This window comes from Amblyomma americanum, chromosome 3 (assembly GCF_052857255.1).
Source record: "Amblyomma americanum isolate KBUSLIRL-KWMA chromosome 3, ASM5285725v1, whole genome shotgun sequence".
Taxonomy (NCBI): Eukaryota; Metazoa; Arthropoda; class Arachnida; order Ixodida; family Ixodidae; genus Amblyomma; species Amblyomma americanum.
This window is the reverse complement of record NC_135499.1, coordinates 183401912-183426628: the sequence shown is the minus strand read 5'-3', so window position 1 is coordinate 183426628 and position 24717 is coordinate 183401912. Positions and strand designations below refer to the sequence as shown.

At 45.3% G+C, this 24717-nt stretch overlaps 1 protein-coding gene across 1 annotated transcript; it reads right to left on the bottom strand.

The window, feature by feature from the left end:
- Positions 1-328: 328 nt before the first annotated feature.
- On the bottom strand, positions 329-22729 carry LOC144125603 (arylsulfatase B-like). Its single transcript, XM_077659127.1, has 9 exons — positions 22637-22729; positions 21772-21931; positions 20648-20760; positions 12151-12261; positions 7987-8112; positions 7712-7838; positions 5936-6229; positions 2680-3122; positions 329-1410 (listed from the first exon to the last, which is right to left on the bottom strand). Exons 1-9 carry the CDS (start codon positions 22727-22729, stop codon positions 1276-1278), a joined length of 1602 nt encoding a protein of 533 aa, XP_077515253.1. The 3' UTR covers positions 329-1275.
- Positions 22730-24717: the final 1988 nt, after the last annotated feature.

The window sequence follows — 24717 nt, the reverse complement described above, 5'->3', positions numbered from 1 at the left end:
CCTGCTCTCTTTTCTGCGGTGTTCCAGATTGTTGTAGTTGCCTAATGCATACTATTTCGAAACTTTACTGGCTTATTTGAACTGAAGGAAGCCGAGCGCTGTTTTCATCGAGTTTTTCGAAGACCGCCAAGCGCACTTACTGTTTTCGAGTGACATTAGTTACTCTTCGTTTGTCAACGACACTTTGTACACCTAACAAGTGCAATAAATACTGGTTGAAACAGTTATTTTCAAAATAGGTCCAGGAGCGAGGGGAGTTTGAGAGTAATGCAACATGAATTTAAGACCACAACCAAGATGGTTCTTAGACTTTGTTGAAAAATGTCACTCTTCTTGCTTACTAGCTTCCAGTAATCATTTTGTAGTCCTGCATAACTAATTTTTATTCAATACTCACTTCTTGACGCTGATTTATGGTGCTGAATTACTGCATCAAAATAAACGTGACAATGGGTACTTCGGGAGACACAGAGCCTTATCCTCTGAAGAGGCCATCAGTTAGTGCAGAAGGGAACAGAAAAGCTGAAAATAGGAGGTCTCAAAGTAGCGCTGTCATGAACCTGCAACCTAAATTACACCCATTCATTAAAAAATGAAGACGAGTCTAAAGTTTACAAAACTGCAGAGACAACACTTTAAGAGGCATGTGACGCAGGGTGTGGGCCGAAATACAGTGAGTGTTCCGTGCGGTCGTTTACTACTGCTCCTGTAATTCACTTTCAGCCTAGACGCTGAGCAAAATAGTTGTCAGCGAACCACATCATCTTGATAGTGAAAATTGTTTAGTACTCACTGAGATGGTGAAGGAGGAAGAAGTACGGTTTTGTAACACATGAAAGTTTTTCGAAACAATTTGGATGGGGAGCAGGCTGCCGCCTGCCCTGCTTAACAAATTGGCATTGCCTAATTGGTTGTTGATTCTAGTTTCAGGAGAGATGATGTCCTGTTGAAAATCCTTATAGCTATGCAGAACAAAACGAACACAATGTTGTTTTAATTAGGTTCCAGGCCCACAAGTTTCCCACTTTCCCATGTCCCGTAGGTGTAAAGTAGCATCCCACAAATTCCAAGGATCTTCAGAGGTTAAAAGAATGGTTCTACTCAACCTTTAGAAGATTGGAGTGACAGAGGTGCTATACTACAAAGAGCACGGAAGAAAACCTAGGGGTCTGGGAATTTCTGAAAAGACGCGTACGATATGCAGTCTCGAAGAGATCGTCATATCGTCCTGTAACAAAGTACTGCGTGAGGTGAAGATTCGAATGGGAATTTTAGCTAAGATGACTCCACCCAGGGAGCCCATGTTCCGTTGTGGTACTCGGGAAAACTCGCAGGGTCGATGGGATAGCGAAGCGGGGGTTTGGCAACTGCTAGGTACGCGTCCAGGCGTTTCCGCAGAGATGAAACGACCTGTGAAAAATAAAAGACATGTTTAAGTACGCATGCTGTGTTCAACACATTGAAAAGAAGGACATTAGCAAGGTTTTCACTCGACGCAAGCTACCTTTCGGACAGATTATCATCTACTGGTGTCCATTTCAAATTCTTTCGGTGTTCAGTTCAACGCGTTTATATTTATTTAGTTTGCGGGCAGTATCACATGCCTTAGAGCACAGTTACAAAAATCTGGCTGCAATAGTTTACTGTCAAATGCTTTGTGATTCAAGAACGTGATGCCATTGCTGAGAATGCAGATGAGGTATAACAAGTTTCTTTTTGAGAACGAACCTGTGTCCAGTATTCTAACAGCTAATCTCTACATTGCGTTGTTGTGTTTCTGAACGAGGCATAAACGGCGGGGAGACTTGTGGATTACTTCAAGAAGTTAATTCTTCCCTTCCACTTCGTATTGTTGATTGCAGAATTAGCTCGTTATAACCGCCGTATCTGCGTAGCCTCAAACTTTATTTTTGCTTTTACGGAATGAACCGGATCATGTAAAGAAGACATATATCTGTAGGGCTTCGGTTTTACATGTTCCACTACCCATAGGGCATTCTGAAGTGCGGTACAACTCTAGAACAAAGCAGTGAATGCCCTTCAAAGGAGGCCTTCGAGCCAATGGCATCGACCAGTTGTGCTGACGTGCTGGTTAAGCCGTCTCCGCATTCTCAAGACAGAAGCTGCAAGGTTTTTAAGCACGGCCTCACAGCAGTCGGTCGATGCAATTGGCTGCAAGGCATACTTCGAGGAGCATTCCTCGCTTCATTTTTTACTTGTAATCGACTATAAACTGTTTACTATTTTCTATTTATATACTTCTTTCGAACCAACTGCCGCAGACGTCCAAACAAGAAAATGGCGGCTGTTTAGCAAGACGCTAACAAAAATTCAAGCATCTTGATCAGAGATCTTGTAAACAAGTCCCATAGTATATCATTTTTTGAAAACCTTGTAGCAAACGTGTTAGTTTTCTCCTCTGGACTTTTGTTCGGATGCCCAGGAACCGCACTTCCTGTTACTATTATGTTAGGATGTGAATAAATTCTAGAACTAAAATGACAGGTGTACTGCGACACCATAACACTTGCGACCCATTCACAGGAGAATGCAATGGACGGCGCTACGTTCATGCTGTAATAGTATTTGATGGTCTGCAGTGCTTCACATAAATAGCTGACAAGCAGATATGCCGTTGTTTCTACAATACGCCACAAAGAATGGGTGTTGGGGGCTTACCTCCGGAAGAGAATCGGCCAGATTGTTCAGCTCACACGGATCTTTCACGATATCGAAAAGAAACTCCGTGTCTTGCGGAGAAAAGTTATTCCTTGCCCGCTGGCCGCACGTTAGAGTGGCTCGTTGCCTCCAGCCCCAAGGAAACTCCAAGTGGTCTGTCTTGTACAGATTCCTCAAAACAGCCGCTGCTGTGGACTGAGCAAGCAGTTTGTCGAGGTCTTTCACAGGATGACGGTCTCCTGGAGTTCGGTAGCGACCATTGTTCTCGCCACTTTTGTCCAGGACCAGTTTGTAGCGCGAGTCGCGAACTGCTGCCACGATTGATTCGGGATCCAGGGGATCGATGTTGTAAAGCATATCGGTGCGAGGTGAGTGCCCTCCTGTCGACAGATGGTGCCACATGTCCACTCCGTCCAGCTCTCCCAATTTCGCCACATCGCCTCCTGAAAGCGCAGACCGGTAAAAAGACGAATAACATATAGAGAAAATGATCGGAAAGCTGCAAAGCTGCCAAATACTGCATACAACTATCTTCCAATGAATCTTTACTTCAAGGTATGCGCGAATTACATATAGGACACCGAAGGAAATGTGAAGCAAAAGCGAAGGTTGCAGCACAACACCCACACACACACAAAAAAAAACAACAACAAAGGAATGATTTTGTCGCCACTTGGACAAACGTTTTAAATTCATTTTTCTTACGGACCTAAAGACTGCTAAGTAAGCAACCCCTGCCGAGTTAATTTATGTCTAACACCACTGCAATTTCGCATCTGATCTGAGATTGCTGGCTATTCATAATCACAGAATGAGTTTCAAGAAACCGCAGCTGCAGTCGACAAAGTGTGTGCAAGGGGTCATCCATCAAATGGCGCACATTCGTATGGTGCTCATCCACTGTGTCATTCGAACATGGTTCGCTCAGACCAACATACAGTAGTAGTAACGACCGCATCGTATTTGGTATTTTGTAAACAATGGCGTCCACATAAATAACATAGTTCTTTTAATGCCTTATGCGATAACCGAAGGATTACTTTCCAGATGTAATCGTCAACTTAAAACGATTGGCTTGTTTGTAGCGTCTGGAAGAATTCAATTTTGCGTTCAGCCGCCGAGCAGTGGTTTTAAAGTTATTCAACTTTGAGGGACTGTGAAATTTTATCCATACAATTGCATATTCTGTCATCCTGCACCGATCACAGCATGAAAACCGCTGTCCCATATAATGCAGGAGCTTTTGCAGTGAACACGTTTACCTCGAAGAGAAGCTTTAGTTAGAATCGCATACTCGAGAGCCTCCATCACAATAGCTCTGTACACTGAGACTGTAGTGAACTGTGTCGCTTGGAAGCTTGTGTCCTATTGCCCACGTTTTCATTTTTAGTTTCCTGCCGCAATGAGCGTGGAGTTGGAATGATGTGCAGTAAATATGCAAGTAATTTTTCGTGTTAGAAACTCGATGAGTACTACCTGCGGAAGCAAACTTTCGGCTTAATGAGAGGGACTGTGCCTGGTGACTTCCGGGCGACAAGAAAGAGCATAGCCCGAAGAGCGAGCTGCTAGCACTGCACACAAATAAATCACCGTTTTCTTAGTTAGGATACGTGTCGTTCTAACTTCTTCAGCGACAACAGTACCAGATCAGTGGTTTGATATCTCTAGGTACCAGGCGACCAAGCATCCAATTGTCGTGTCACACAGCAATGCAATATAACCTTCACAGGGATACCAATTATATTACGTGTTGGCAGTGCTGTAATAGTATAGACTTTCTTGGTGCCTTAACATTGAGTTTTCTGTCATCTTTTGGAGTTCTTTTGCGGATCCCCTAGAGGACTGATCTGCACACAGCCAGACATCTCTTCGGGCCATCTAGCTTATTGGTTACATGTTTCCCCGAACGTGTCCGGAGATGATGGCACGGGCGCAATGAAGAGACATCGAAACATATAGTTGTCTCATCTGGTCTGGTGACGTCACTTCTTGGGCAGGTTGTAATGACACGATCAGGTCACGCGACCGGCCCATTTTTCGACCATGGTCGGTGCGCGAGTCCGAGCAGAACCTTGTGCCGCAGGTCGGCCATAGGGTGGCCACCCTGCCCTACCCCGGCCGATTTTTCGCTCGCAACGCTGACGACCACGCCGACAGCGCCGGATTTTGTGCCGAACGGGAGCCATAACGCTGTCGCGTTAATAATTTTCGGATTTTGAAATGTGTCCTACAGGTGTCAAGTGCGGCTATTCTGCTTCAGGCGCGCCTCGCACGTTGTTTTCGTTATTCGCTTGTTCTGCGCCCGTAATTCCATGTTCTATATCATCAAACACCATATCGATTTACAAACCTTAAAAACTGGGTTCACCTACGATGTTGAATGCCACCGACTGCGCCATATAATATTGTCTCCTAAAACCAACGATTAAGGGCTTTTTGACCCGATAGCAGTAGAGCCCATATTCTGCAAAAACTACGGTCTGTCACGATATTCGCTGATTGGTCGAGAGATATCACTCGAACTTCTGACGCCATCATAACCTGCGCGCTGAGGTAGGTAACAACCGGCCCACTGCAATCAGAAGTCCTGTGACTTCGTGACGTCATCACATGCTGCTCATCAGTGCAGGTGACCAGCGCTGAGGTGACAAACGGCCCACCGGAGTTTGAGTGTCCTGCCCATAGTGGCTGGCGTAAAATAAATTATTGATTGGTAGATAGATCGCGTGACCTGATGAAGCCAGCTCAACCTGCTCGCGGAAATAAACAACAGATGCAAGAAGGAGAGAAAAAGAAGAAGAAAAAAATCGCGGAAAAATCTGGTCAGAACCAGTTCTTGTCTTCAGCTACACCAGAGCAGCAACAAGTGGGATGTCTGATGCTACCGCATTCCACTTTAAATTGTGTCAAATAATGTGTTTCGAGGAAATACAAGTTACAAGGAAACAATGTGTACATTTTAAAAAGAAACACACGTTATAAACATTTCCATCGCGTACAGCGCACCAACGTAGAGCACACGTACATCTCTAGTCTTCTGCACAACGGTTCAGAGAGCTCGCGCTGCTTCTTAAACCGTGGTGCGCTACCACACGCACACGATAGTCCAGCGAGCAATATTCCGACCCGCAGGGAGCGCTTGTTGGAAACGTGTTTAGCGAACAGAACTTTATTTAGCAAACCAATCACATATGTTGAATGTGCTCTGGGTTCTAACGGGTGGTCAACAAACAGAAGCGATGAACGAAGCACTAACCGGCTATCTTGTACAGCGTGGTGAACCAATCCGTCAAGTGCATGAGTTGATGGGACACCCTCTGTCTCCTGGCAAGCAGGGGACTCCATACGAAGCCTGGCACCCTGGTGGAGCCCTCCCACACTGACATTTTCGTCCCGCGTAGTGGCCAGTTGAAGCTGCGGCTGGAGTAGTCGCCAAACGGCGTGCCACCGTTATCGCTGATGAAGACAACGACGACGTTGTCCAGCATTCCTTCTTCGCTGAGAGTCTGGAATACCTCGCCCACGGACTGGTCCATTGCGTCCACCATCCCTGCAGTAGAAAAGCATGCACGCAGAGGCCACACTGTCACTGTATGTCGAATGTTTTTTTTTTTTAGCACGTGTATACTATCGTGCCCCTTATCAGTGAGGGATCAACGCTTGGGGCCGAAGATATAGTTGTGATATTTTCGGCGACAAGCTGCAAACCCCAGTTAGATAGTTCCTTCCTTCCTTCCTTCCTTCCTTCCTTCCTTCCTTCCTTCCTTCCTTCCTTCCTTCCTTCCTTCCTTCCTTCCTTCCTTCCTTCCTTCCTTCCTTCCTTCCTTCCTTCCTTCCTTCCTTCCTTCCTTCCTTCCTTCCTTCCTTCCTTCCTTCCTTCCTTCCTTCCTTTCCCTCCCTTCCTCCCTCGGCCTTTCTTTTCTGTTTTTTCTTTCTTTTTTCTTCCTTCCTTTTCCTCTTTCTTTCTGTCCTTCTCTATTTTCCTCTTTCTGTTCTTCCTTTCTTCTTTACTTATAACTATCTCCCTCTACGGAGCAGCGACTCAAAATTATTTTGCCTTCTTCGCCGCTGGGAAGGATCGTTTTGCGCATCCACAAAAACTTCCACTTTCTCCATAGCATCCATTTTCCATCTGAGTCCCCACCAATATTTTCTAGGTTTTTCCCGCTCTTCCAAGGCGAACGAGTGCCAACGATAGCTGGAGTTTGGCCTTTCATGGGAGAGGTCCGATCCCTCATGTTGGCATCAAAGAGGCAGATCCCATATGCTTGGGAGAAAACTTCGTTCCTTGCCAGCAAAAATCTTTTTTTAATATTCCTGAACACGAAATCGCCTCTCCTCGAGTTCTCTAGTGTCCATAGATTCATATGATGTAGGCCACTTGGTTCTCATGCGCTTAATGGTGCACAGCCAGGAAATACACAAGCATCAGAACGCAGTAAAAAAAAAAAAAGTATGGGAACCATGGTGAGGGCTATACAATGAGGATCAGACATACGACGCTATATGATCTGTAACAGCGAAAGCTCTCCTTGACGACCAATGCTGCAAAAACCGAGCCATCGCTGAGGTCATGATCTTGGATAAATAAAGAAATATTGCCGCAACTGAGATTCGAACCTGGGGTGGCGCGAGCAGGCCAGCTTCGCTGGCCACTGCACAAGAGCACTGTGCTACTCCCGCAGCCCGTCACGCCTCGTGCTACAGTGCAACACACTCTCGCGCTGTGCATTGCACATCGTCGTCTTCATCCACTTCCATCTGCGGCGCGAACATATCAGATCAGCTTCGACTCGGTCACAGCTTAACTTGAGTCCAATATCATCGCCGGACGTGTTGATGACCCAGCAAAGCAAAATCATGAGCCAGTCAGGCTAAACAAGTGCTTTCTCAACACTACTTGGTTTAACTACGTGAAAACACTAACATTTTTTTGTACTCAGTGCCAGTGCTATTTTGTGACTTCATTTCCACTCCGTAGCAGTACATGATTGCAGCCGCAAAGCCAGCAGAAATTTGTTAGCAAACTAACCTGCGTAAAGCCTCCTTGCGTTTTCTTCAATGTAAGGAAACTTGTCAACATTCTTCTTTGGCGCCTGAAGAGGATCAGGACCTCCCTCTCCATGCGCTGCCTGGTAGCTCATAAGGAGGAACATCGGCTGAAGGAGGAAAGAAAAAAAGACACATTCATCCACGATATGCGTGAGAGCTATGATCCCTAGAAGAAATTCAAATGGACATACCGGCCAATGGCACACTAGCTATATATACCGATAGAGAAATGCTGTTGTGAGCCAGTTTAATTACCTTGTCCTTTTGCCTGTTGCGGATGAGGTGCTGCGCCCTCCGTGTGTACAGAGTGGTGGAGTAGACTCCAGAGTCCGCCCAGTTGGGATCCGTGCCTATCCAAAAGTCAAGTCCAGTGTGGTTGTCCTGTGCAATCACAAGGATAATAAATGCTGGTCAGATGTTTGAGTAAAGCGTAAGTTCAGGCATTTTTGTTTCGCGTTTTTTTCTTGCTCCTTGGTTTCTTTATTGGTACGAGCTACGTAGCCTTTCAGAGCTGTAATGAACGCTTTGATAAAAAAATAACAAACATCGTCGTTTATAAGGGGAGTGAGCATGATGGAGCGCGAAGTAAAAGTGAAAGCGAGCCCTTTCGTCAATACTAATTGGAGCATCGTCAATGAGTAACGGGATGTTTTTGACATTCTACGTGAAAGCAAGTAAAGTGGCACTGTTTTTATTATTGCAGTTATAAGGCAAAAGAAAAACGTGACAAAAATGTGGCGGTCTTGTTTAGAAGGATGCATTCTCATAGAGATTTGTTTTGAAGTTCTGTTTGCATATCTTTCATTGCTAGTCGTCTTACATGCGGGTGTTTTTCGTTCAAGGGCATAGAAGTTACACATGCATAGGGGTTGTTCTTGAGAGTTTTCATTTTTGAAAATTTACTGGACGTTTCTTGCTTTTTGTTCCAGAAAGCAACTTTTGTTTTCTTTTTTTTTCCGGTGAGTGGTATTTTCTAATCACGCATTTTCGTTTTCTTTCGCTTAAGCATATGTATGTCCCTGTGCGTTAAAAAAGGACGGGGAGTTGCTCTTGACATTTAGTTTTTAGCACGAGCGGCTGAAGCAGCAGGAATTTGCATATATATGGCCGTACTGAAAGTGATGCTTGCAGAAGAGATGTTTACAATCTTAACAAAAGTGTAAGCGTCGAAGGTGAATTATCGGACACCGAAAAGAAAGGTAGTGGGAGTGTGTTCCAAAAACTCGGTTGTCATTGACAGGTTCTGCTTTGCGTTGGATGAAAAGATGCTGCATCATGTGAGCCACGTTCTGACTGCAGCGATGGAACTACCACCCAACCATCAGAGCAGCCAGTAAGTGGTGGTTTCGTGCCATTTTTGAATGTTTCAGCGTTGGCGGTTGCTTGTCACGGCTACAAAAGTTGTCAGTGCGTCCAAACATGCAGTGAAAAGCACACATAACCTAAACGGCGACCCTAAGCCGGTGATGAAAGTCTAAGCCGACGGCGGTGCGCAATATCAGAGAACACATACCTAGGATGTGGAGCCTCCCAAACTGCAACGGCATGTCTGAGTTCGCGAACTAATTCCTCAAAACTCAAAAACCACGGTACTGAATTCCAATGATGCCGATGTCTCACAGCGTTCCTGGTTCTAGCACTTTCGTAATTTTCCCCTGTAGACAACTACAATTGTCATACTTTTTACATGCATGGCAGGAATACTAAACTTTCACGGTTAAAACAGGGTTTAAAAAATAAATTAACAGTAATTCTCATGGACATTTTTTGATATTCTATTTTCATCCCATCTGCAATTTTTGTCCACTTTCTTCGCACATATCAGAGCACTGTCGCATTGAAATGATCAATAAGCGCTCAAAAACACATTGAATAGGCATGAGGACACCTATAAGACACTGGTTGAAAGTATAAAGGGAGTGTTAGTGAGCGCCGTTTCACTGTGTCTGTTTGTTTCGGACGCCAGCCAGAGTGGCTGGCGTCCATTTTGTTCGAAGTCGGGAAGCGAGTTTTCCGCGATATGCTCGTTCAACAGCGCAGCCAGGTGTCCGACCTCAATGAACGGCCATTGAGCGGACCTGGGAACCTTTCGAGAGAGATGAGGAAGGTAATTTAATTAAAGGAGAGATGGAGAGGCCGGCCGGCGGTAGTGTGACCCTGAACTGCTACTCCGCACTGGGGAAGAGAGAAAGAGAAAATAAAGGAGCGCGAGGGTGGGAATGGAGGATGATGATGTCATGACACAATGAATTGCTTGGAGTGGTCTGAGTTTGAGGAGATTGGGTGGAGCACACATTGGGTCGCACTCATCTCGCGAGACCGCATGTCTTCCACAGGCAGGATATGTCTTGCGCGCGCGCGCACACACCCACTCTAAGCTGTTGTATCAGATTACAAAATTACCAGACCTGAAATGTAGTTTATTACATTACAATATACCGACGATGTGAATGAACGAGTGTAGTTTAATTGCAGCTGTATAAACTGGGGTAACGGCCCTGTGAAAATGTCAGTTTTGGACAATTCTCCCGTTTATGTAAAGAATATACTCTACTCAACAAAGGAAAGTTCTTTTTCTATTTGAAACCGCTGAAAAAAAAAGCAATAGAGCTGTAAATTGTTCAAAAACCGATTAATACAAGGCGGGACGTCTAGACAGCGCGGTCTTTGACATCGGCCGGAGTTCACCTAGAACATAAATCCTGGGGGAAAATCCAGCACACCTTTTCTATGATCGTTAATCATACAGCAACACATGAGTTTTCCCATTGCAGTGCCATAGTCAGCGACGTATATCGGCGATAGCTAGGAGCTCTCCCAAAATTTTGATAACGATTATAAGCAGTTTAACAAAGCAGAACTGCCTAAATATAAACGATTTAAGCAGCTCAACTCCGCACACTTTTTAGTTTTCACTCTTCATTAATGACCTCCTGATGCACTACACTGTTCTAAAATTTTGGTATGTGCGAATGACACTGCACTTGTTTTTACCGGCAACTCGCTTCTGGCAAAGGAAAATGCCACAAACAATGAATTCTTGAGCATCGATCTTGACTTGGTTTCATAAGAATCATATAGCCATAAATAAACACTGAAAAGCCAAATATGTAATTTTTAGTTCAAAACACAAGGTTGTGATCAAAGAGTTCTTTTTATATTTGTTGCAAACGATGTTTCGGAAGTTGTGCTTTCTTTCAAATATTTAGGGTTATATTTGATTGTCACTTAGCTTAGAAGGAAGCGGTACTTACATAGTGTATGTAAATGGGTTGTGACGGTTGCTTTACTTGGGCAAAAGCACAGCGGCACTTTCCATGCAGTGTTCTTAGATCACTATAATTTTCATTATATCACAGTCATCTGAGTTACTACAGGGAGTCATGTAGAACAACTTTTCAAAACATGTTTATCACGATTGTTAAGACGACAAAAACGCGCTTTGAAAACCATGTGGTGACCTCCTTCAGATAGTTCTTACAATAACATTTTTGACGCAGTGCAAATCAGGTTGCTTACAACCTTACACAACTACAAATATTTCGTATTGTTTGCAATAATATAAATACCGACTACCTCTTCCTTCTTTGTACGTTCAGTATGCCTGTCTGCAACACTAGACAAGCCAGTAATGGTCATTTTAATGTTTCCATTTCTTGCAACGTGTACGGAGAACGACGAAGAGAATTTACAGGTGCGAAAATTAGGAACTCGTCAGCAGTTTAAACAAAACAAGCTGCGAATTTTATACTGCTGGGCAAGCTGCGTTTTCTTGGAATCGAAGCAAGGCCGCAACGTTAGTTTTCTTGAACTGATATGTAGCTGCTGATCTACTTGTCATTTTTTTTATTGGACCGCTGACAGCTGAATAGCCTCATTGGCTATCAGTCCAAATATCTGTTCAAAATTTTCTTGTTGTCAATGGATAAAACTTCTTGAATTTGGAAGCCTCAGGGAATAAGGCATCTGCACTATTAATATTTTACTCTAAGTTCATTCGGTTATGGCTGAGCAAAGACAGGCTTCCCATGAGTTCTGCAGACCCCCTCATAAAGCGGTACAGTATGTCGACAATATCCATGACGCCCGGTATGGGGGACAAAATTTGTTTTTCGCACGCCGCAACAAGCTTTGTCCAGCGGTGAGATATGCACTTTTCTTAAGGAAACTTGGTGTGGTTAATTCAAACCGCGATTCTTATTTATATTTAGGCTTCCTACTCTTCTTGCGATATCGATCCCGCCAGTTTCCTGCTATCTCTCGATGCCTCCATTAAAAAGTTAAATGTTTTAACCTTATAGCTGTAATCTTCAAGACCAAAACCAAAACAAAAATATTGTCCTCTCTTCACTAGGATTATCTGAGGCGAGTGGCCATGGCATTCGAATTGCAGCATGTTCGAGATATCAGTATACATACGTAAGTGTAGGTGTGGCTGTAGTAATCTTCTAGTCCGTAGTAGTAACCGTAAAAGGTGTCGAAACCCCGGTATGTTGGTGTGACGGCTTTGGTGTAGCAGCCAAGATGCCACTGTAAGAAGATAGGAGCATCAGCGGATATATGTGACGGTCCAGAAAAAGGAATTTATAGCTATGTGCCACACAAAGCAACATTCAATTTGGATCGAACAGCGCACATGAATGAAATACCGAACAGAAACAAGCAGCACAGAGACGAGCGCTGGTTTTCGTGTTCCTTATTCCTTTCCTGCCTTTAGTCTGTCCGCACTGTTCCACTCAGAATGAACTATTACCAAGTATCCCAATTGTCCCTCATGCTACATCGGAAGATACGTTTTAATATGAAGAACATCTGTTGTGTTTACGCTGAACGTTTAGCCTCTCCATTTTTCATAGCTGAACTAGGGCATCCAAAATCCGAACTTTTTATCAGAACTTCCATTCTCGATAGAAGCTTTCGCATAGGACTGCGGAAAGCGTTCAGCTGAAATAGTTTTCAACATGCTCAAAACTTAAAAGCTTGGATGACGCTGAGTTTAGATTCTGGAATAAGTTTTGCACGCTGATACAATTTGGAACATGCGCGCCATCGAGTGATTCTCACGAAAGTGAACAAATATGCACGGAGACAAAAAAAAAAAAATTCGCCACACAGTTAAGCTCCGCCTTAAGAGTAAGAGACGATAGTGTTAATTTGTCCCTTCCGCGGCCTGCGCCCCTCTTTGCAAATCACATCGTAGACGCGGACACTAATGTTTATTTTATTTTTGCTATTGACTATAATCTTTAGTTTTTATTTTTATCAATATTACTTTGTTTTCTTAAGTTTATCTTTAAAACAAATTTTTATTCACCCAAAGACGGCCACCCTTTAACCAAGTCCATCGAACGTTCCTCGGTGGCCTAAGACTAGCGTGTCTGACTCGCGACCCAAATGACCTGAACTGGATTCCCATCTCACCCCAGTTTCCTTTAAATGACGGTTAATTTACTTCATAATCTTACATCTCATGATGACGTGTGAGTCATGTTGCGACCTTTTAATCACAAACTATGTCTTGCCTTAATCAATTTCAATTCCATGTGAAGGCACGACGATATATATCATCGACCAACAGGAATTTCGTTCTCACACCCCTGGGGTTGCCGCCGAAAGTGCTGTCTAACGCTATCAGGTTAAAAGCCGCATTGCATGCATGCTCCATAACAGTTCTCACCTGAACTCAATCCCTGTTGACTAACCGCAGCGGGATTGCATTTTGATTTTTAGATTCTTAAATGGGTTTCTCCTCGTCCGCGAGAAATGACCCGTATACTGATATTCCCTGGGAAGTACTCTTCCCGCCTTGGGTTCGAGTGATTCCTGTGTATAAAATTTGTAGGCTGTCTCGTTGTGGAAAGTAGAAGTAAGCATCAAATGCTTAGCAGGAAAGCCGTTGCTTATTGCGAAAAGGCTCATAGGCGGTGGTAGCCGTACTAGGGTATTGGCCATTTCCTGTGCAGCTGTGCTGTACGCGTAGTCGGCCCGGCAGCTTACGCGGCGTGAAGAACCGCCTCATTGCCAGCTGGACAACGTGGTTAGCGCTCGTGGCTGTAAATCACAAATCAAACTTCACGAATCGAACTGAGCAGATCGTTCATTTGTCGTCTCCCTTCTCTTTCTCTCTCTTTATTTACCCTCCCTATGAGTTGAGTTGAATTGGGTGGTTGTAAACTACCGGTGGGACCCTCCCTATGTGCAGGGTAGCCAAACGGGCCTTGCGTCGTTAACCTCCATGTTTTCGAATTATTTTGTCCCTCTCTTCCTCTTGCTGATAAACGCGCTTTGGCGTCACTCGCTGTTTTCGCTCTTCCACGCTTAATAGCGATCGCCCGCTCTTCAGCCTTGAAGATTCGTCCCGCGGGTTTAGCAGCCTTCTCATTAACGTGTGCCTCTACATAAAGCAGTATAAAGCCTTTCTGTCTGTTGCCTCAACGGGCTCCATTGAATGGTCACACCGTCAGCAGCAATCGGAATCGCAGGGAGAAAGAGGGAGAGATGGCTTTCAAGACCGTTTAGCCAATTTTGCAAGGAATTTTTTTTTTTTTTGACGGAGGCTTAACTTTAGGTTCTTGCAAATGTTATGCAATGACGCCACTTTAGTGAGACCGTAAAATGATGACCCGACCTCAGGCCTGAAATATTACTCAAGATGAGCGTTCATTAGTGCAGCGAGCTAGAGTGACGACGGCACTCATGGAGAGCTGGTTTGGTTTATGGGGCTTTAACGCCCCAAAGTGACTCCGGGCATGAGCGACGCCGTAGTGAAGGACTCCAGAAATTTCGACCACCTGGGGCTCTTTAACATGCAGTGATATCGCACAGTACACGGGCCTGTGCGATTTTCATAGCTTCAATGCATCGACTCGCCTTCAAGAAGTGTATCGTTTATAAGCCGTTTTTTTTTTTTTTTTTTTCACCCCGCAGGGGGGCGCCTGCAGCTTGCAGGCGTCGCGACGGTGAGTGGCGACACCGCGGGTTCCCGAGCATCCGCAGGGACATCCCCGCAAGGGGATGATGGTGAACTGTGCATCACCACGGACCCGAGCACCCGCGCCTCGCCGTGCGTGGCATCGCCGTGTCCGGGGAAAAGGGGATCCTGGTGGTTGAGCCGATGCCGAGCGTTTGGACCCTTAAGGCCCCTCGGCGGAGGCAACACACCACTTTGGCCCCAGCTTCCTGTAGACGGCACCTCCGGCCTGACCCGACCGGGGGAAATCGGCAGTCGTCTTTTCCTTATCCTCCCCTCCATCTTTTACTTTCCTATCATCTTTCTTACAACTCTCCTGTCTCCTCCTCCTTCCTTGGTTTTTCCTTTTTCCTGGCGGCTAGGGTTAACCCTGTGTGGCGAACTATCCTGGGTTTCGTCATATTCGGTTATAGCAATGGTGTACAGCTGGCGTGGGCAGGACTTGTTTTCAAGTTCCTGTCCTGTCCCCTAGTTGGGCTCCATGGTGGGCGGCTGGCACCAAGGCCGAAGAACAAAATTTTTTATGGCTTCCTCCCTGCTTAATAATGATCGCCCTCTGAAAAGGGGGCGGACCGATGTCACATCCCAGTTTTTCAACAAAAAGAAGACAACTTTCCCTAAGTACCACATCGTCCACAGTAAAGAAACAGAAAAGCCAGCCAGACAAATATCCCCGTTCCTTGTTTCAAGAGTTCTTACAGAATCCCTGGGCCCTCAGTACAAAGTCACAAAGTTGGCTTGTGGTGACCTCCTCCTCGAACTGCTCGACATAACTCAGATTTCAAAGCTTGCAAACATTGAAACTTTTGGCGATATTCCTGTCTCTGTTACACCGCACAGATCATTGAACACAGTACGTGGTGTCATCTCAGATAATGATTTCCTGCACCTAACAGAGGAAGAGATGCTTGAAGGACTGAACCCTCAGAATGTTACCAACGTCCACAGAATTACAATCCGCAAAGACAACAAAGAGATTCCGACAAAACACCTGGTCCTGACGTTTGCCTCATGCACCCTACCCGAGTCAATCGAGGTAGGCTATGCAAAAATCTCCGTTCGCCCTTATATCCCCAACCCTAGACGCTGTTTCAAATGCCAGAAGTTCGGTCACGGCTCCCAGAGCTGCCGCGGCCGCAACACTTGTGCTAAATGTGCCTCCAATGACCACCAATCAGACGGCTGCGACGCCGCGCCACGCTGTGCAAACTGCGAAGGCGAGCACGCTGCTTACTCAAGGTCTTGTCCTGCCTGGAAAAAAGAAAAGGAAATCATTACAATAAAGACAAAAGATAATATCACTTTTAAAGAGGCAAGAAAGCGTTATGCAATGTCGCAAGGCACTTTCTCCTTAACACCCCACACAAACTTCGCCGATGTGGTGCGCGGGCGCGGCGCATCACACCGGCCTCAGGCACCTGCCCAGTTCACACCTAGTGAGGCTGAGGCAGGGCCATCCGCGCCCCTGGCAGATGCAGCGAGAGCTGCTATGCCACCCCCAACAACGGGCCGGCCGTCCTCCAAGTCGGCAGCCCGCAAGGCTTCCCCCGTTCGGGAGAAGTCTACCACCCCCCTGCCCGCGGGTTCCCCGCGGAACTCCAGCGCCTCCATGGAGGCGATGGATACAAGTCAAAGCTCGCCTCGGTCGCAACGGCGACGGGGCTCTCTTGACCGAAAAAAAGAAAAAACCACGATAACAGGCCCTCAACAAGGAGGGACCTGAGGTCTCAAAACACTCCTCCTTAAAATAATCATGGCGTTCCTTATCCACTGGAACTGCCGTGGAATTTTAAATAACTACAGCGATGCAACAGATCTCCTACGCTCTATGTCTCCTGTAGCACTGTGCCTTCAGGAGACCAATTTGGGACCTTTACAAAAAAATATTTTTAAGAATTATAAAGTCTTTCGCCGTGACCGTGAGCAGGCAGATAGGCTCTCTGGAGGTGTTGCTGTCGTTGTTAAGAGCGGTGTTGCAACACGTGAAATCCAGCTGCAGACGAATTATGAAGCCATTGCAGTCACCGTAATTAGCTTTAAAACAATTACCATATGTTCAGTATACCTTCAGCCACACCTCACAGTAACACTTCATGACCTAGAATCACTTTTTAATCAGCTACCAGAGCCATATCTGGTAGTTGGGGATTTTAATGCACACTCTCCTTTCTGGGGGAGTGAACAGACAGACACTAGGGGCCGTATATTAGAAGATTTTATTCTGTGCAATAATGTTTGCCTACTCAATACAGGCAAACCCACATATTGCTCTCCAGCCTCAGGAAAAATGAGTTGCATAGATTTATCTTTTAGCTCTTCTTCCGTTTTTACCGATTTTAAGTGGGATGTTCTCGATAACCCGTACGGAAGCGATCATCTTCCGGTAGTGATTAACTTTTCATCACCACCATCAGTCATCCCTAGTAAACCACGCCGTTGGAAACTACACCTAGCCGACTGGCAACTATTTAGAGAAAAGGCTAGCCTGGAGAAATTATTTTCAAACAGTCTTAACGTTGACGAACTGAATGAAATTTTTACAAGCTGCATTATTGATGCTGCGTGCCAAGCTATTCCGCAATCGTCAGGAATAGTACGACAAAACAACAAGGTATGGTACACGCAGGAATGCCGGGAAGCAAAAAAGAAGCAAAATAAAGCTTGGGGAGTTTTTCGAAGATACCCAACTCAAGATAACCTCATCAACTTTAAAAAGACGAGAGCAAAAGCTCGGTACATCCGCCGAAATGCCGAAAGAACATCATGGAGAAGCTACGTATCATGCATAAATAGTTCAGTTACGTCCAAAAAAATGTGGGAACAAGTCCACAAGTTTAACAGAAGCTTTTCTCCTTACACAATTCCTTTCTTAACAGATCCAGGTACACAGACAAATATAGAGGAACAGGCAAACATCTTGGGAGAACATTTCTCAAACATTTCTAGTTCTTCACACTACACAGAAACATTTTTAAAGCATAAACATGCAGTGGAGAAACATAGACTTCCAACAACGGGCTGCACAAAAGAACCGTACAATGGTTTAATAACACTCCAAGAAATAAACGAAGTTCTCTCGGCCGGAAAAAAGACAGCACCTGGCCCTGACAATATACATTACGAAATGCTAGCACATCTTTCCCAGCAATCTGTGGAGGCGCTCTTGAAGTTTTTTAACCAAGTGTGGGTGCTCGGAAGATTGCCGAAAGCCTGGAAGAAAGCAGTTATTGTTCCATTCCTGAAATCTGGAAAACAACCAACATCCCCTACTAGTTACAGGCCGATAGCCCTTACCAGCTGCCTTGCCAAATCATTCGAAAGTGTGCTGAATAAAAGACTAACTTTTCTGATTGAATCTCTTGAGCTTATTGACATCCATCAGTGCGGTTTTAAGAAAGCATGCTCAACAACAGACCACTTAACTCGCCTGGAAAATACTGTCCGAGAGGCTTTTATACACAGACAGCACTGTCTTGCCGTCTTTTTTGACCTCGAGAAAGCATACGACACCACCTGGAGGTTCGGCATCCTTCGTGACTTAGCAGATCTTGGCATCCGTGGCAGGATGTTGAACTGCCTGAAGGACTTTCTTTCCGACCGCTCATTTCAAGTGCGCCTAGGATCAACCGTGTCCAGGGGCTTCGTTCAAGAGAACGGGGTTCCTCAAGGGTGTATTTTGAGCACGACATTGTTTGTTATTAAAGTAAATTCCATAGCCAAAGTAATACCGAAGGCCATTATGTATTCCGTCTATGTTGACGATCTGCAAATAGCCTGCACATCTTCAAACCTGGTAACATGCGAGAGACAAATACAGCTGACAATGGATAAACTGGTGACCTGGGCAGACGAGAACGGTTTCCGGTTTTCCACACAGAAAACCGTGGCCATTCTTTTCTCTATTAAGCGAGGCTTACAGGCTGACCCATTTATACACCTGAACAAAACACAGCTACCGGTGAAAAATGAGCACAAATTCCTAGGCGTAACCTTTGACAAAAAGCTCACTTTCCTGCCTCATATAAATGCACTGAAAAAGAAAGCCTCCCGATCCCTCAACATACTCAAAGTACTGTCACGAAAACATTGGGGTGCCGACAGGACATGCCTTCTAAAAATTTACCGCTCTGTAGTACGCTCTACCCTTGATTATGGATGTATAGTGTATGGGTCAGCGAGACCATCATACCTTAAACGACTAGATACAGTGCATAACTTGGGTTTGCGTCTCTCCACTGGTGCTTACAGGACATCACCAATTAACAGTCTTTATGTAGAAACCAATGAACCGTCACTCGAGGACCGAAGAACCATGCTCACGTGCTCGTACGTTTTAAAAATCCGTTCGCTTCCCAAACACCTATGTTACCCCATAGTCACAAAGTGCCCATCAAGAACACTTTTTAACAACAAACCACAAGCTATCAGGCCACTCCTCCTGCGTTTTGAAGAGATGTGTCAAAACCTCGGAGTACTGGACACATTACCTGCCATTGCTCGAAGACGAGCTCCACTGCCTCCATGGCACAATTTTCCGGCAATCTGTGATTTTACCCTTACGCAGTTCCAAAAAACACAAACTCCAAAACAACATATAGTACAGGAATTCCTTGCACTCGAAGAAAAATACAGTAGTTTTACGGACTTTTACACTGACGGTTCAAAAACGAATGTTTACGTAGGAAGCGCAGTGGTGCGAGGAAATTCGGAGACAGCAATGCGACTTCCACAGTGCGCATCCATCTTCAGCGCAGAATGTTACGCAGTATGTGTGGCAACAAAAAAAATACTAAACGAGAACCTCAAAAACACTATTATTTACACAGACTCTTTAAGTGTACTTACAGCCCTCCACTCTAGAAACGCAACCACTCCTATACTTGGGGACATCATACACAACATTGTAACAGCAACAGCTCGAGGACAGAACATTAAACTCTGCTGGGTCCCGAGCCACGTCGGAATAAAAGGAAATGAGAGAGCAGATTTGTGTGCCGCTCAAGCTCGGGGCAAGGAAATAAAAAAAGTAGATATACCCTTTAATGACTGTATGAAATTAGTTCAACAGAAATTAAGACAAAAATGGCAGTCGCGTTGGAACAGCGAAGTGAATAATAAACTGCACTTTGTAAAACCAGTTTTGGGTGAATTTAAGTCATGTGTGCACCAGGAACGTTTTAAAGAAGTGGTTTTATGCCGTCTGCGAATTGGCCACACGCACCTCACGCACAACTTCCTGCTAACAAAACAAGATAAACCTGGTTGTGTGGAATGCGGAGAAGAACTTACTGTTAACCACATTTTATTCTCATGTGTGAAACTAGAAAAACTAAGAAAAAAGTACTTCACTCAATTTTATCATGAATACATTCCTTTTCACCCAACATTGCTCTTAGCTGATAATGCCATTGTTAACATACCCTCCGTTTTTAGCTTTTTAAAAGCAGCGGGCGTCCTCGAAAAACTGTAATTTTTGAACCACTGGTTCCCTTTATTACATGATACACCTCAGCCACTTTCTCATTCCTGAGAAGTAGGCTGAGGCTTTTTATTTGATTGGTTGGGAGCCTCAGGATCCTTGCCTAGCCAAGGATAGCCGCTAAGGCTGCCTGACCTTCTTTAACGCTTTTACCATTAGCGATTTCCAAATTTCTTCTCTTCTTTTACTAGGCAGCACAATGTTTTTAGGTCATCTACGCCATCGGCATTTTTTGATATTCGTAAACATTCTACAGAAAGCCAATTCTACACCTTGAGTTTGGCGCATGATGGCCTTAGCTGCCTATGTGCCATAAAACCCAACACCCAACCCAACCCGTTTTTTTTTCATTTATGACTACTGATACTGCTAATCGCAACTGCGACATTAACACTTTCTGGCTCTAATAAATCGAATTTTATAGACGAGGGTAACATCTAGGCAAGTCAAGTGTTAATTGTCGTTACCTTCCCAACGAGATGAGTTGAGTAGCCCAGCTTTTTGAGGAACTCAGGTAGAATTGGCGTGTCCAGTGGCAGGCCCCGAGGCTCACCGTTTAAGATGGGAAATCCCTGCATGCCTAAACGACATAGATGCAGGGAGAGAAGACACCCTTCAATGTTTGTGATACTGGAACACGCTTTGCATTCAATTGCTTCCAGACCAGTGTGTGACTAATACTGGGGCATTTTCGTACCTTGAAACTAATTATTTCTTCTCCGTGATGCGCCTTTAAAAACAGTTGAAAGAAAACAGCTTTTCCTCTTTTTGCTCAGATTTTATGGACGCTGCACATGTGTATCCAATATGTTCAATACTCCTCAGTAGCCTAGCACGCGCTTACATTGCCTTGCATTCCGATGTCCTGGAGAAAGGATGCATCTTGTGCAGAACCAAAATACATTAATATTCGTGTGAACCAAGCATCATGTTAACGCAGCCCAGACGCTAGCCAGACTGCTGATGGTTCGTACCACGACCGGCTTTATTGAGGTCGTGGTTCCAACACTGGCCTGTAACAGCTGCCCTTGAGTCGAGGCAGGCCGACTGAACGTATCTCATGACACGTGTGGTGCGGCGTTCGCATGCAGGATGTCAGGAATAGCTCACACTCAAGGGTCAAGCTCTGACCAGAATATGCTTCAATCGAACAATGAACTTCCCTAGATGAAACCTTTAATATGTAACGCATCAAAGTTTCTATATTTTCTCGGCTGAGGCATTTCGAGCGACAGAAATCAGATCCCCTCCTCCTCTGTTGTGACAATGATAAACGCAGTGTGTATGAATCGTCCGCAGTTTAAATCAGTAGTCTCGTAATGTACTGTTTGTATTTTTATCGTTGTACCCTACTTAGGCGCAAGTAAATAATTTGTCATGTTCATACACTAAGCCTTCATTCTGTCTGCCGCGATGGGCACTTACCTCGTTAATGTATTAGCTTCAGTCTGCGTAAAAAGAAACGAAGTCATTAACTGCTACTCTTGCCTCTGCTCAGTGTAAACACTGATGAGGCTAAAGAATTCAGTCTTTCTAAGCGCTTTAGCAGTCATCAAGAGTGGTTGGACCCATACGTCTGTTAAAGCCTCACCCATTCGTATCGGGTAACGTCCGGTCATCAAAGCCACTCTTGAAGGAGTGCACATAGGCATTGCGTAGAAGGTGTTCAGTATCACGCCGTCTGCCGCTAGCGTATCCAGGTTGGGAGTGGGGATCTGAGAGGAGCCGTGGAAGCTGACATCGTCCCATCCCTGAAACAGAAAGCGACGTCCTTTGAGCGGCAGAATGTGAGGGTTGCGCGCTGGAAGGCAACAGTAGTTTTAAGGATTCCGTTACATTACGTTTCCTCAAGGAAACTGTGGCAGCACCACGTCGAAGCGAGTTTCTTGTGCTTGTTTTTTTTAGGCAGTAGGTATCGCAGCCTGCCAAGTTCCTTTGCAATACATGGTGCACTGCATGACCGCCAGATGGCATACTGTTAAAATTGGTTTTGATGAATTGAAAGGTATTTGTGAAAGTCTTTTTCTGCGCTAATCTCTAAGTTTACGTTTATAGGAAAGACAAGGCATGAAAGCGAAGCCGTCGGTTCTATTTGCTGCATCTTGGTTCGCAGTCCGCGCGATGTGCTAGCTGCCGAAGCGCACGTTTAACAACTGATGGCGTTTTTCAGAAACCTGCAGGAGCACTATATGTTCACGAGGCGGACGAAAAGCCATTGTTTCATAAATTAAGCGGGGAAAGAAGGCTCACAAAGTTAATTATTTTCTTTTTGTTAGTCTACTACTTTTTGACACTTTCCAGTGGTGCTTTAAAACTAAGGTATCTTGACGTCATGCTCTGTTGTTAACTTGTGCCGTCAGAGGGAAGTGTGGATAACCTCAAAGAACAATAAACAAGCTACAGGTTCAGGTCATCGTGATCCAAGTAGGAGGAGTGAGTCAGAATCGCTCACTTACCATGTCATCAGCGAGGAAGAAAACGATGTGAGGCGGCGATTTAGTACACAGCACCACTGGCAGCGTCGAAAGCAAAATCGCAAAATAAAACATTCTTCTTTCTATGACCCTAAGGACAGAAAGGAAAAACAATTATTGTCAGACGAGAGCCTGTCGCTTGCGAAAGTATTTCGCAGGGTATTTTTGCTGGCGGGTTTAATATTGGGGAGTTAAAGCGCAGCGCAATCCACGATCCGCTGCTGTGAACCGAAATGGCCGAGGACTCTAAAGGGCGGTAATCGACGCTGAAGTTCCCTCTATAGGCTTCACGTGGCAAAGCCTCCCATTTCAAAGCCTTGAGCTGTCTTCTTGCTGCTAGACTTCCGTTTCCGCCACCAAACGTTGCGTGGTAGTGACGGCTGTAGCGCAGCGAGAACTCAGCACGAGGCTTTCAAAGCAGACTGTTTATTGGGCGAGTCTGTGCCTTCAAATGAACGGAACTTGGCGGCGGCGGCAGCAGCAAGTATTCTCGGCAGTCGTCAATGAACAAAATCACCGCAGCTCTCGTGGGCGCTCAATTCACAGCTAAGAGCTTTCGAGTATAAGGCCAGGAGTGCTTCAGCAACAGTCTTGAACATCGCAGCAGGGGCTGAGCGCGGCCAAAATCTTCTCAGAGAAATCTGGCCGCTCCGTGCCTCACAAACTGATAAGGATGAGAGGCGGCAGCTTCGAGCACGAACAAACAAACATCACAAATTCCCACGCCAGTATAGTTGGGCTTGATTTGATGCAAGGTCCTCACGGAAACCCCACTCTATTGTCCTGTGCGCATTGTGTGCCTGCTTTCTCCCAATTCCACGCTCCGGGGCCAGCTCCGTATAACAGTGAGAACAACCAAGTTAGCAATGATTATCACTTTGCTGACTGCTGGCCTGTCTAAGCGACGCCCAAGGGACAAACGTCAGTCGGGTCTGCAAGTGCGCCTCTGCAAGTGAGACGGACGTTAACATTTCCTTGCCCTCGCCTGAGTGATCTGCCTTATTACATCCGGGCAGGAAGCACTCGCCGTGCCACGGTATGCACATTCCGTCATAGGCAATTACTTCCAGGATGGAATGATTTTAGCTCCAATTTTCGGTAGATTAAAGCAAACATCGCCCGGAAACCGCGGCAGACATGAAGCCGGACACGAGGGCGAACTTAACCAACAACTTACACATTAATAACACGCCTGCATCGGATAACCACTCCTTGGACTTTCTTAAACGGAATCTTCAACACAGTCCTGCAAACTTACGCAAACTTTCTAACAGCTCTTTGATCTGTCCTAAAATAGAGTACGCATCAGCCATCTGGGATCCCGTTTAAACTAAATTCATAAATAACATTGAAGCTTTGCACAACCGTACGCTCCGTGTCATCATTCCGACTATTAACGTCATACTAATTTCACAGCTTTAAACACCCGCTCAGCTACTGGAACTGCATTCCGGCCACACTCCAAAGAGCCCAACGAGGTTGGAACTCAAGGCGGATGCATTCACCATTCGACACAATAGCCATGTTGCGATTTGCGACAGACACTGGCTTTATACAGCATGAGATGCGTCAGGTAAGTTGAGCCGAAGATGCGTAGATTCGCTGCGGACAGGCATGCGAACTTCCTTGGAACACGTGCATAGGTACAGGACGTCGGCACAGACAGCCCAGTCTCTAGTAGGCCCACGTTTTCAGTGATGCTAGATACCACTGCAGGACTTCTATCGCTACCTCTGCTCGATCCAGAGCTATTATTACGGTTAAATACGCTGTTAAGTCCCCTACGGAAACAGTGTGTCGCTCAGGTTCAAGAAGAACGCCTAGGCCTTCAAAAAAAAAACAGCTACTTTTTTTTACCTGATCACAGAAAGCGAAAAGTTTATGCAACCACCACAAGTCGCCATTCATCCGAAAGTCGCAACGTATGACCCGCTCTTCGGCTCGGTATCTATCCGGTACACAAGGTCAGTACAGGGCGTGCCGGAAGACACACAGAGTGTGACACGCAAACATTGTAATCTGATAGAAAAAGCCGAAGGGCTATTTCTGTCGCGTCATCACTC

What these genes read in the sequence shown, in the direction of transcription:
- LOC144125603 (XM_077659127.1), bottom strand. Translation starts at nt 22,729, where the DNA reads ATGTTTTATTTTGCGATTTTGCTTTCGACGCTGCCAGTGGTGCTGTGT. An exon ending in ACAGCCACACCTACACTTAC is followed by an intron (nt 8,113 to 12,150) that starts GTATGTATACTG and finishes GTGATTGCACAG; the next exon opens with GACAACCACACTGGACTTGA. An exon ending in CACGCTGTACAAGATAGCCG is followed by an intron (nt 3,123 to 5,935) that starts GTTAGTGCTTCG and finishes CTGCGCTTTCAG; the next exon opens with GAGGCGATGTGGCGAAATTG.